Genomic DNA, 12,681 nt, shown 5'->3' with positions numbered 1-12,681 from the left:
TACCTATAATGTTAATATCTATATGCTGCTTTTTGAACAGTTAAGGGATATTAATACTTTGTATACTATCCTTCTGCCTCTTTTACTGCCTTCACTCAATGAGATATTATAGCAGAAAGATTATATAGAATGCTATCATCAATTACATTTCATGTCTTCTTAACTGTCTTTATTAAAGCTCTTTTTATAGCTACTGTATTTGATGCATGCTTCAGCTCTGAATGCAGCTTATAGATTTCCTGCTTCAACAATATTCAAAAATTCTCTATAGAATTTAAATCTGAAGAATATAAAGATCAAAACATAATCTCTGTATTCATCTCCTTAAAAACCTCCTTAACTATATGAGTTGTATAAACCCTGGCTCCATCATGCATAAATATATCCCCCTCTCTCACGAATTCAAGTAAAAAGATTGAAAGTCTGCTTTCAAAGAATTGTAACATGAGCTTGTATTAAGAGAAAAATAAGAGAATCATGTTTGCAAAAATGGCAAGATATCTGATTTTTACAAAGAAAGTGTGAGGGGTGATGACAGTGTGAAGAGTGAATAGTAGAAGATAATATATAGTATAGTGGAAGATAATAATAATTATAGTAGTAGTATAGTTGAAGTTGTAATTGTAGTTGTAGTTGTAGTTGTAGTTGTAGTTGTAGTTGTAGTTGTAGTTGTAGTTGTAGTTTGTAGTTGTAGCTAATCGCTGAAGAGGAAAAGAAAGAGAAAGAAGATGTGCGAAATACATGCATCCATATATATATACATATAGAAATAGTGGTAGCGAGAGTATAATGGAAAGAGGTAAGAATAGACGAAGATATAAACAAAGATAATAATAAGGAAATAATAAACGAGTGTATTACAGAAAGAGTATACATTATTCCATGTTTGAAATTAAATCAAAATGGAACACTGATTTAATAAAATGTAAAAAGAAACTTTTTACTACAATAATGCAGCTAAAGCTTGAATATGGTTATTTTAAATCATATTTAACAAAGATTAGAAATGATTTAAATGATTTATATTCAGATTGTCAGTTATATGAAAATCCAGAGCATCTTCTTTTACTTTGTACAAAGCATATAGAGTTAAGATTGAGATTAAAAGAGAAGTTTGAATTGAAGTAGTTAAATTTAAAACTTTTATTCAATACAAAACTGGAAATGAATTCTTGATTGAATATTTGAAAGAATCAAATATTGCTACAAAATTTCAATTGAAAAACTTAATTTGATAATAAATTCAATTTTTGTTTTTTTTTTTCTTTTATTTCTATATATTTACTTTAATTTTTGTTTTTATTTTTATTTTTGTTTTGTTACTTTTACTTTGAAATTTGTTTTATTTTGATTATTTTCGATTTTGACTTGTTTTGAAAAGTTTGATTTGTTAATGCTTTCTTTTCTTTTAATAGCTGTTGTTTTTTATACTCTTTATTTCATTTGTTTTAAATTGAATGTATTAATCTATTGTCATTCTTTTGACATTCTTTTTTAAATTGAATAGTTTAAATAGTTGTTTGATTCTGGGCTAGAATTCTGCTATTGCATATATTAAATTGATTTTATATATTAGCTTATTCTTAAGTTGAAAAATCCTGAAGTATTTCAGATAGATGTTATAGTCATTGATTGTATACATCTATAATAAAAGAATAATAATAATAATAATAATGTGCCATGTGTAAACCTCTTAAGATTTGAATGGATATTTTTGATAAAGGTGAGACTTTTGAAACTGAAAATGATTTATTCTCATACATCAGCAAGAAACTTATCATAATTATTACAGATAATGCAACACAAATGAAATAGATTTTTCTATTAAAATGCAAAAATGAGATGTTGAAATATTTATAAATCTTCAACCAATTCATCAAGAACCTGCTGAGCTGTGGCATTGCAATTATACACTCTGATCACAGTGAATTGAATTTGAAAACGGCTATGGCTTATATGCTTGGTGAGAGGATTAAATAAGAACCCACTCTCTTTCATACTCTACAACAAGATGAAATATTCAAATATTCAATTGAGTTGATTATTGAGAAAATCTGAGAATTATTAATAAACTCTTTCACTTCTGAAAAAATATGGGATGAGGTGGTTATTGCAGCCACGGAGCTGCTCAATCTTATGCCAACTTTCATGATTTTATATGAAAGCGCTGAAAATATGAAGCTGATTATCTCATATGAGATATAACTTAAAGCACTTTTTGTCAGCCTTGAAATTCATTGTTGAAATTGCAAGATGTTTCTGAAAATAGTTTCTAAGCTCATGAATAACATGGCTTCTTGCTTATTAGAGTTAATTTTTGTAGATTACAATGGCTTTATCAATTACAGATTGATTGACCCTTTCAATTCATGTCTATATATATTTAAAAATGTCATTTTTCAGAAGAATCTTCATTTTATGAATTCATCAACTCCGATCACTGAGCATCGGAAAATTTTATACACAGCAGCTTATCAGACAGCTGCAATGATTTCTTCACTGATTCTTTCACTGACTTCTGATCTGATTTCTTCAGTTAATGATTTATTCATCACTGAAGAAGTCTAACCCTTCCATCTGCTATTTTTAATCCCCATCAATAATTGATAAATAGACTATGAAATATCAATGAGAATCCTGATTTTTTTAATGCAGAATATACCGATTTCCTCTAATCTTTTTATTAAGATTGAGAATACCTTAACAATTACAGAGAATAATGATTCAGTAAAGGAATCTTCAATGAGAGACAGTTTTGATGATTTGTTTTTCAATTTTGATATATATAAATTGCTGATTTTGAAAAATCTCACATAAATCAAAACTTCTACTGAATGGAAATATTACTATTGAGTTTATGTTAAAAAAATTTACTGTTTGAAGTAGATTGATATCTGATGATTAATTGAAAAAATCTCTAATATAGTGGTTCTTCAAAATCAATAAATGTTTAATAAAAAGTGCAATAATATAAACAAAATTGTCTGCTATAAGATCCACTAAATAATCTATGATAATTATCAATAAAAAAATGTCAATTATTTAGAAATCTTTACATTTGTCATTTCTGCCTTTATATTTTGAACTCTTATGACAATCTTAGCATTCTGAAGATAGCACATTCTGCAAATCAATATGATAACTGCATTTTTAAACTATAAGAGATAGGCTATAAGAGTAATTACAAGAGTAGTGTTCAGTACGCACAAAAGATATTAAGAAGGTAGCAATCTCTATTGTTCAAAGCTAATCGCTGATCTTCTAAGATCTACGGATATCAGCGAGCATTATATAGACAATGTTGCCACCACGTTACATTTATCACGATTGATTCTGGCGTGTTCTGTGTTCTTCTATCGCCACGTAGCTATTCCTAATATAGATATCTCCGTTGCGCCTATTACATTAACACCCAACTGTCAATTAATAAATAAATATATATAAATCAATCTACAAACTTCTGTGAAAATTGTGATAATCTTGTTTGTAAATTAATGCAGAGACTCTGCAGTCTAAATCAAGCAGCACTTTTATAATATGAGAAATTATGAAAAATGTTATTGAAATCAGACTTTTGCATCAGCTTTTATGATGCTGATTTTTTTATTCATGATATAAAGATGGTCTATATAATTGTATATATGAATGATATTCTTTTATACAGCTTGAGAATCAAAGATCTAAACTCCATCAAGACTGAAATTGCAGTCAATTATGAGATTAAGAATGTGAGGGATTCAAACTGCTATTTGAATATGAAAATTGAAAGGAATTTTAGTTTATTTACATTGTTTTAATCTCTTTTCATTAAGAATCTTCTGAAGAAATTTTCAATAAATGATTACCACTTTACATCTACTTCTATAAAGAAGAATGTTAATTTTATGAATGATATTGAGAAGCTGATTGTCTATACAATAAATTTTACTCTATATTTCTATCAATCAAATATTGAATTTCTACAATACTTTGCAATTAATACACATTCTGATGTTAGTTTTGGTGCCAGCTTTTTCAGATGATTCAGCACTCACTCTATATTTAAAAATTAAACTGCATTCAAACACACACTCTGATATTTGCAGAGCTTAATCAATGAGAGTATTATCTTCCACAAAAACACTGATATTGAATCTGTGGTGTACACTAACACTGATTGAATTGGTAGAGATCTGAAATTTCATTCAATCACTGATTATATCATATATATGATAGATGACTCTGTTGTCTGATGAAGTTGTTGATAAATTAAAATTTTCAAATCATCAATCAAAACTGAATATATTGCATCTTCTGAAGCTGCTTATGAGCTCATCTACCTACATGAACTTCTAGAAGATGCTGGCTTCATGCCATCCCATTTCAATAATCTGAATGTTTGATGATTTGCTCAATTCTCACTTCAGTTAATGATTTTGCTTATATTATTTATACTGATAATAAATCTGCCATAGAGCTATTCTCTTCTGAAGCAATTCCATGTTGTTCTAAGCATACAGAAGTTTGATTTCATATCCTTTGAGATCTCATCTACAAGAATGAAATATCAGTCTGATATGTCCCTTCTATTGAGAACACAGCAGACAGATTAATCAAGCCACTTGGAACATTGAAATATATACATTGAAAGGAGATTATTAAGATGAAGGATAGAGGTGATAAAATGAGTGGAATTCTTGCTGGTTTTTTCATTATTGCGCTTTTTCCCAGCTGCTTATGTATCTATACTTGTTTGAAGGGCAAATTTTGTATGTAGCATCGTGTACAGTTACTCTGAGAGTAGGGCTGTGAGACCTGCAGGTCTTAACTTATTAATCCTTCCACCATATAACTTCCCACTTAGCTAGCAACCTTTTCAATCAAGCAAGCTTTACACCTTCCACAGATACCAGGGAAGTCTGTTTGTACTACTCCATCAATCACACCCCAAACATGAGAAATCGTTTCCTTGTGAAAAAATTTATTCCCAATTGAATTGTCTTTTGATGAAACTCTTGGTACCTGCTCTACCAAACAAATATTTTGTTCTTAAACTTGTACGATATTTGTATCGAGGTCCCTGAGAGTGACTTCCACAGGGTACGCATTATCCTTCCCATCGTGCTTAAACCCCAAAACGGTCGGCCGGTCGACAGTGGTTCCGTGCTTGGCCAGTTCCTTTATGAAACCCTTTTCAGTATGTCCTTGGTGTAACAATGTGGGCGAATGGGTATCTGGTGTCGATGAATGAGGGGCAGCTAGGCCAAATCCCCGTCCGTTGTATGCCTGTACCATCCGGTAAAGGGTTCCAGAACGCAACATCATAAGCCCTAGCGGGCTCGCGCGCCATGATATTGCGTTTTAAGTCCATATTTCGTAGTAGTTCTAATGAACAAAGCTGAATGCCGCCAGCACGGCCGGTCTTGGTGGGTAATGGGCGTTTGTCAATATGTTTGATTTTATACCCCCATTTGGAGAAGCATGAGGAGGCGAGAGGCCCGACAGGACCAGAGCCAATGATGACAACACCATACTTGTCTGCTGAATGAGACATCCTGACCTCCTGGGAATTTTGGGGCACTCGAAGGATCAACGGGTGTTATAATAGGAATAATAGGAGGTTTGGGTAGAGAGATACATTTCCACTCTCCTAGAGATACTAGGAATCACCAAGAAAATACCAGCATTAAATATTCAACCACACCGATGTAAAAACACGGGTTGCTGTTATATATATGTACGTAAAACGTTGGTATCATTTCATTATATAGCTGCGAAAAGCTGCACTTTGGCCTTGACATGGAGACGTCTTTGATGAGGGGAAACCTTCATTACGACGGTTTCTGCGATGCGGGGGAATAGCTGCGACGACTGCCGGCTTGCACCCGCAAGGAAGTGGTTGGGTTGGGCGCAATTCCACTCGGTTGAACTTGTGCTGCAGAGTCGGAGCTGGCATTGTAAATAGTGTACAGATCACGTGGAAGTGAGATTTTCTCTAAACAAGCGTAGGGATTCGCTCCGCAGGTGAAGGACCCAGGACTCAAGTCTGGACTATACACTCGTGGCAGGTGTGAGCTATGATCTTGCTATAGCTTCCACCGTGTTTAGGGAGCGGATCTTAACTGGCAATGTCTGCTGGTCAGTTCGCGTTGAAGTGAGATGCAAATTGCGCTATTATCTTCAGATGATTCGGAACTATTTCGACTATCCCAGGAGCTCACAGATATGAGGATGGCGCACATTAAAATTCCCTATCTCAGTTTTGGCCTTTCCCAAGCCGATGAACCCCTTGGCTCGGCAACGGTATAATATACCGTGTGGAAATTTTGGGCGCTATCACTATTGTTACGGCAGCCTATATTATACCGATCCTGGTGATAGGCAGATATTTGGAAAAAATCTGGCTTGGGTTTTTGGATATTCACATAATGAGATAACAGTGGTGGACAAAGCAAGCATGCTCGCAAATTGAATTGTGTTGAAGGATTTCAATACCTTACTATTCACCAATACTCTATGGACCTTATTGAACCCCATTCTTGAATTCAATATGGTTAATGATGGGTACCTCCTGTGCCTCCAGTGAGCAAGGCCCTGAATCTGAGATATTACAAAAGCGGCATCAAGTGTTCGGTGAAAGGACTCTGGTTTTTGGTATGTTGTTGATTTATATAGGGAATTTTGTTTTAGCTGTCCATTTGGTTCCAGCAACTTGATAAAATCTAAACTATAAAGACCTGCCTTATAAAGACAAGTGGATATCTGTTGTTTTCCTCTTCTTGGGGCATGTCCTTTGTTGCCAGCAGAAACTAATAACCTTCGACATTCAGCTGCGTTAATTTTTTGAGGGGTTCTATTGTTGGTTCGAAGCTCCAGTTGTAGCTTGTTGATATCCGCCGGGGCAACCAAGTGTCCGTCGTGGTTGTTGACGTCTCTCCCACGGTTCCGAACACTCGAAAGCTCTAGTATACCACTTCATTCAGAATGGAGAATCGATTCAGTGGAAGCGCTTATTCTGAACACGAAGACGCCTCTATTGAGTGTATTCGTGGACTTGCGATCAACCGCAGCAGAGCCCAACATCTACACGGTGGAGCAGATACGCTTCAAACACAACAGTATACAGCTCAAAACCCCTACCCCCAGTCTGGAGCTTCCCAGTGTATCTGTCTACTCCCAATCTTCGTCTGGCTCTCCAACCAAAGACACCTTTCGCTTGCTGACGCGTGAAATCCTGAACAATCCGCTGTTAAAATCGGTCAAAAATACAGGAAAGCCTGTTTTGATGCTCGATCCGGAGAAGTTCAATCCGATGCACTCGGTGGAGGTGCCGATCGTATACGATAAGTAAGTTGGCGTCATTATATCTTGTGGAAGCAATGCTAACATGTTATTAGTCATTCTTCCTATAATAGCGCGGGCAATTCCAGCCGGTCTGCGGAAGGATGTGAAATAATGTGGCCATTTGGCCCAGAGACACCTGAAACTGCACAAGCAATTCCACCAAAGGCATTTTCATATCCAGTTGATGCAAATCACTACAACAGACGCCTCCCTATTTCCAAGTCTGAGGGAAACAATGTCAAGTCTCTCGATGGTAATACGAACTATGACGACGCGTCATATGGTGAAGATCGCTATTACCAGGACTGGAAACCTTCAGCAAACGTGTCCCCCGGGCGCCAGAAACAGCGATCTCGATCCCCAGATCGAGGACGCGGCAGAGGGAGATCTTTGTCTCCTGTCAAGATCCTTGAGGATCTTGACGAGAATTCAATACTCGAATTTCTACCAAGCCCAATGAAAAGGCCTCGATCACCGCATAAAAAGCTGTTCGGTGAAAATGGTTGGCTAGGTCGCAGTCCTTCCCTGAAGGAAAGTCCTTCTGAGAAGAACAAAAGGCCTGGTTTCAAGGCGCTGGGTGAGAAGATCAAACAGCGCGTTGAGGATATCGTAAGTACATAAACATTTTCGATCCATGGGGATTTCCTGAAGCACTGCGAGAGACCGTTTTTCAATCTAACTATTCGGTTTACAGACAGGAGACGTGAAGAAATCCAAAGAACGGTTTCAATCAACCTTCCCCATTTCCTTGGACCCTCCAACCCAGGCAAAATTGTACTCCGAGGTAGAGCTTATGATATGTGTGACGGCCAACAAGTTCCTTCTCGACCAACACAAGGAGGGTCGCATATCGGTGGAATCGGTTACCAAAGTCACCAATTTCTGGGCGTCAAAGAATCGTCCGCAGGTCGTGCAGTTTCAATTCGACCAGCTCACCCAGCGTGACCTCGTCATCTATAACCTACGTACGTTCAAATTTCATGGCGAATGTGCACAGAATGTGGTAGCTCTCAATGCCACCTTGCGTAATTGGAAGGCGATCGCCAAGGAGATGAGTGTTCGTACCTTTTGCACTCCAGATAGCGTCATTAGAAAGCATATGCATGATACGCACAAGATCCTGGAGATGCTCGGCGCGCCTATTGTCACCTTCCTCGCGTTTCAGGAGCTTCAGGTCAACACACTTTCGCTCATGAAACAGGAGCAGGAGAAGAAGATGCAAGCAATGGGGAGGCATGGTGTGACGAGAGAGTATCATCCACCTTCCCTATCCCAGCATGACAACGAAGATAAAGGAAGATCCCATGGAGGAAACCGCGAGTGAGGTCATCTAATGCATTGATCAACCAGCGTTGTTTCATCCTAAAGTTCTGTACAATTCGTTCTTCTTTTCGCGATGGTTAACTTTAGCGGTGGCGTGTTTGGAGTGAGTTTCCCTGTTGTTTCTGGCGATTTTCATGCCTTTGGAACCAGGAAATGTGTCTAATTTTCGCTCCATTCTCTGGAAGCATTTGTGACAAAGTAGAACACTGTAGTTAATAGTAGTTGTTACGGATCCGTAATTAATAAGGTTAACAAAACACATTTGAGGTTCGCCTGATCACGTTATGACCATGCTCGATTATATAATCCTGGACAGATGACGTTTTTATGGCCGATGGATTGATTTCTAACTTACAACAGTATATAACTCCCATGACAGGTATGAGTTGCTCAATTTTGCAAGAGAGATTAACGGTTATTCCCGCTCCTGTACAGCTATCTCAACGCTCTTCGTGCAGTTAAGAGGGAGAGTGCCTATCCTGCACCTTCATACTATTTCCCACGCGGTTCTTGAAGGCGCTCAAGGCAACACGATATTATTCAATCGCCAGCCAGCATCTTTTACGAACCCAAGCCAATAGCTTGAAAGTCCCAATCATGATATGTCCCGGCTTGTCTATATAAATCCTCATCTTCATTAATATCTCAAGCAGTCTCCTACAGATACCTCAAGCTCCATTGAGCCTTTGAAGAATGTCGAGTCTGCTTCACACCTACGGGCCAACATGCCTCCTATATGATCCCGAGGAAAATCCAACAACGAAATCAGACTTCAGCACATCTACAGCTCCTCCAAAAGTCCGGGCACAATTTTTCTACCTCTCATCGTTCCCAATAGATGATCCTTTAACTCCATTACCTGCCGCTTCCGCAAGCTCCAGCAGCTCTCAATCTAGCTTCCCTCCCCGTCCCTTTTCGGTATTGGATAATATTGCTCTGGAGGAGGCATGGCACGGACTTAGAAATGCAGTGGAAGATCAAGACGGCGATGGCACTCTTAAAAGTGGTTCTGGGGAGGACAGAGCTAACACAGCCTGGAGGCAGAAAGTTGACAGACTTATCCTTGAGGCTTTAACAGCTGTTCGCGAATATAGGGATGCTTTTTCGGATCTAAATGTGACCCCGATTAACGAACGACATGATACTTCTTCGATATTTGCTCTCGTTGAAAAACATGCTGCGATATATGGAAGTTCTGAGGGTGGTGAAACGGAAAAGAGGAGGTTTATGGTTTCAACACTAAGAAATGTAATTGAGCAAATTAGCCGGCAAAAGGAAAGTGCCTGGCGACATGATCTACGGCCTATAATTGTTGCGCTATTCTGCGCTGCAGCTAACGAAATCCCGAATCAAGAGAAGGACACTTCTACAAAGGTTGCTGATAAATTTTCTCGGCAAGTCTGTGAACAAGAAGAACCTGCTGGAGCGCCAATCCCAATTCGGATGCCTGCGGAATCAGCTGGCGACGTAGAAGCATCTAGTAATTCGATGGGACAGATCCTTGGTCCGGGTCAAAGTTACAATAGTCCAAAATCTTTGAAACGACATAGCCCTCCGGCAGACCGTAAATCGAAGACTTCGAAACGGATAAGCATATCATCCCCTTGTGGTGATGACGTTTTTGGGTCTTATTCTTCACAGACAGGCAGGCCGATTCCTTCAGCTGGGGTTCATGGAGGCGATACAAATATCACCGGATCGCCATTCATCAGAGCTCCAGCGCGGAGCCCGCGATCAGTTCCTTCACCAAGGTCGCCTGCTACCCCGGGTAGAGCGTCGCATCCACTGGGTGGGATGGTGACAGTTGACCAAGGAAGTGATGTCCGTTCGGCCAAGTCCAGGGTCCATTCAGCTGGCAGCCCCTCAAAGTTTACAGTACCGCGCCTCTCTCCATCGGAACCAGAAGTGACCCCAGTAGAAAGAAAAAAGGAAGCAGATGCTGTTATACCAGTTGGAATATCCAGGTTACATTCAGTGGAACTTCCCAACTTGGAGGTAAGGGATTTCCTTTCTCATTTCTTTCCTCGATTGGAGGTTTCTAACAAGATTTGCAGATGAAACCCATATATTGGAGCCCTATTCATGATATATCTTCCGTTATTCGGGCCACTTGGTTTTATAAGAACACCATGTTACCCGTTGAACCGGAGCTTGCTAACCAACTCGAAGCCGGCTATATGTATATGCGGCCTTGGACCGAAACCTGGCAGGATGAACTTAACAGTTGTATAGAAAACGGAGCGGAGGCAGAGATCAAAATTGTGCATCCAATCTGGCCTCCAGAAGAAGAGGTAAAAGAGCAAAGTGCCATGGAGTCCGGGCATGAGTCAAAGCCATCCAAACGATTGTCGCTCTCGAAGCCGACTGAGACCGAGGCGGGGCTCGATTGTTTATGAGAATCAAGCTGCAGGATCTATGACATTACCTGATGCTCCTAGACCATTCAAGAATTCAAGTGTGATATATGTCGATTCCAAAGAGGCGCAAATTCTGAGACCTAGCCTTTTACCTTCTGCTGCAAGGGGACGACGACCGCTTAGCGCAATTCGCAAAGGAAGACAAATAGGAATTCCCGTTGTTCGAGGATTCAATGCACAAACCTGGGATAAACTCCACCCTGTTAAAATTCCTGCGTCAAGCGGCAGAAGAATTGTGAAAATGCATCAAACTGCTGAAAGGGATATGTTTGACCGGCGCCCTATATGTTACGCCTGCCAAATTGAGGATAGGAGACCAGTTGCTTCTGATCTGGTATTGGTCATACATGGTATCGGTCAAAAATTATCTGAGCGGGTTGAAAGTTACCATTTTACGCATGCTATTAATGCTTTCCGGAGACAAGTCAATATCGAGCTCAATAGTGACGCTGTTTGGCCTCATATGCGCCCAGAACTGGAAAGCATTATGGTTTTGCCTGTCAACTGGCGGTCAACGCTGTCCCTAGAAGACGCTGACATTGAAGCTTCGACCTCCGAGGACCTAGCTACGAACAAATTCAGCCTCAAAGACATCACGCCTGAAACTATGCCGGCAATAAGAAGTTTGATCAGCGATGTTTTGCTTGATGTCCCCTATTATCTATCTCACCATAAACAGAAAATGGTTCAAGCAGTGGTCAAAGAGGCAAATCGGATATATCGTCTCTGGTGTCAAAATAATCCGGGATTTAGAAAAACTGGTAAAGTGCACTTAATTGCTCACTCGCTGGGCAGTATCATGGCAATGGATATTCTGAGTCAACAGCCAACCCATGTAGGCCATATTGATTTTGCGCATACGGAAATCAGCCAGACAATATTTGAATTTGATGCCAGCAACGTTTTTTTCTGCGGAAGCCCGGCAGGCTTCTTTTTGTTACTGAACAAATGTTTGTATCATCTCTCTTCTCATTCAGGAGATCGAACAGAAAGCTAATCCACTTATAGCAACACTTCTCCCACGACAGAATCGAGGCAAGCCAGGAGCAAACGGCGAAGACCTTGAGCGAGGAGTTGCCGGGGAGGCGGGCACATACGGCTGTCTAGCAGTGGACAATCTTTATAACGTCATGCACGATACCGACCGTAAGTTCAATCACCATTCATACCCAGATCTATTCTTTGTCATAAATGCTCATCAATATCTTTATTTATTTATTTATTTATTTATTTATTTTAGCAATCACCTACCGCCTCAACGCAGCTGTGGACAGCGATCTAGCCAACTCTCTCAAACCAGCCTCAGTCCCAAGCTCGTCCACCTCATTCTTTCAAACCTTCACCAGCGTTTTCCGCTGGGGCTCCTTGAAAAGCCAGGATCAGAGCACCACAGATCTATCCGTTCCTTCTGTTTCGCAACAAAACAAACGCCCCGCCGGTATCGCGAAATTACCCTCCAGCGTTGAGATGGAAACGCACGACTTCTCGCGCGAGGAACTCGCGGAGAAGCGTATGGCGCTCCTGAATGATAACGGGCAGATTGATTTTTACATTAGCGGTGGCGGTGTGACCGCTTGAGCATCCAGTATCTGACACATGCTAAGTGCGCATAGCAGTA

The 12,681-nt window shown here is 39.5% G+C and overlaps 4 protein-coding genes across 4 annotated transcripts; 2 read left to right on the top strand and 2 right to left on the bottom strand.

The window, feature by feature from the left end:
- Nucleotides 1-316: 316 nt before the first annotated feature.
- Nucleotides 317-743, bottom strand: HCAG_01045 (predicted protein; the record flags this gene model as incomplete). Its single annotated transcript, XM_001543949.1, has 2 exons — nucleotides 317-340; nucleotides 513-743. The coding sequence occupies 2 exons, from the start codon at nucleotides 741-743 to the stop codon at nucleotides 317-319; spliced, it is 255 nt and encodes an 84-aa protein (XP_001543999.1).
- A 4,285-nt stretch (nucleotides 744-5,028) lies between these two features.
- Nucleotides 5,029-5,533, bottom strand: HCAG_01044 (predicted protein; the record flags this gene model as incomplete). The annotated part of the gene is made up of 2 exons (XM_001543948.1): nucleotides 5,029-5,213; nucleotides 5,272-5,533. 2 exons carry the CDS (start codon nucleotides 5,531-5,533, stop codon nucleotides 5,029-5,031), a joined length of 447 nt encoding a protein of 148 aa, XP_001543998.1.
- A 1,006-nt stretch (nucleotides 5,534-6,539) lies between these two features.
- HCAG_01043 (predicted protein) lies at nucleotides 6,540-11,042 on the top strand (the record flags this gene model as incomplete). Its single annotated transcript, XM_001543947.1, has 8 exons — nucleotides 6,540-6,633; nucleotides 6,828-7,326; nucleotides 7,395-7,932; nucleotides 8,018-8,643; nucleotides 8,692-8,749; nucleotides 9,007-9,025; nucleotides 9,485-10,641; nucleotides 10,701-11,042. 8 exons carry the CDS (start codon nucleotides 6,540-6,542, stop codon nucleotides 11,040-11,042), a joined length of 3,333 nt encoding a protein of 1,110 aa, XP_001543997.1.
- A 286-nt stretch (nucleotides 11,043-11,328) lies between these two features.
- Nucleotides 11,329-12,641, top strand: HCAG_01042 (predicted protein; the record flags this gene model as incomplete). Its single annotated transcript, XM_001543946.1, has 3 exons — nucleotides 11,329-12,013; nucleotides 12,072-12,209; nucleotides 12,304-12,641. 3 exons carry the CDS (start codon nucleotides 11,329-11,331, stop codon nucleotides 12,639-12,641), a joined length of 1,161 nt encoding a protein of 386 aa, XP_001543996.1.
- Between the last annotated feature and the right edge of the window lie 40 nt (nucleotides 12,642-12,681).

The sequence above is a fragment of the Histoplasma capsulatum genome, genomic scaffold (genome assembly GCF_000149585.1).
Source record: "Histoplasma capsulatum NAm1 scaffold_1 genomic scaffold, whole genome shotgun sequence".
In the NCBI taxonomy this organism is placed as follows: domain Eukaryota; kingdom Fungi; phylum Ascomycota; class Eurotiomycetes; order Onygenales; family Ajellomycetaceae; genus Histoplasma; species Histoplasma mississippiense.
The sequence above is the reverse complement of the archived record's forward strand: the minus strand, read 5'-3'. Positions and strand labels throughout refer to the sequence as shown.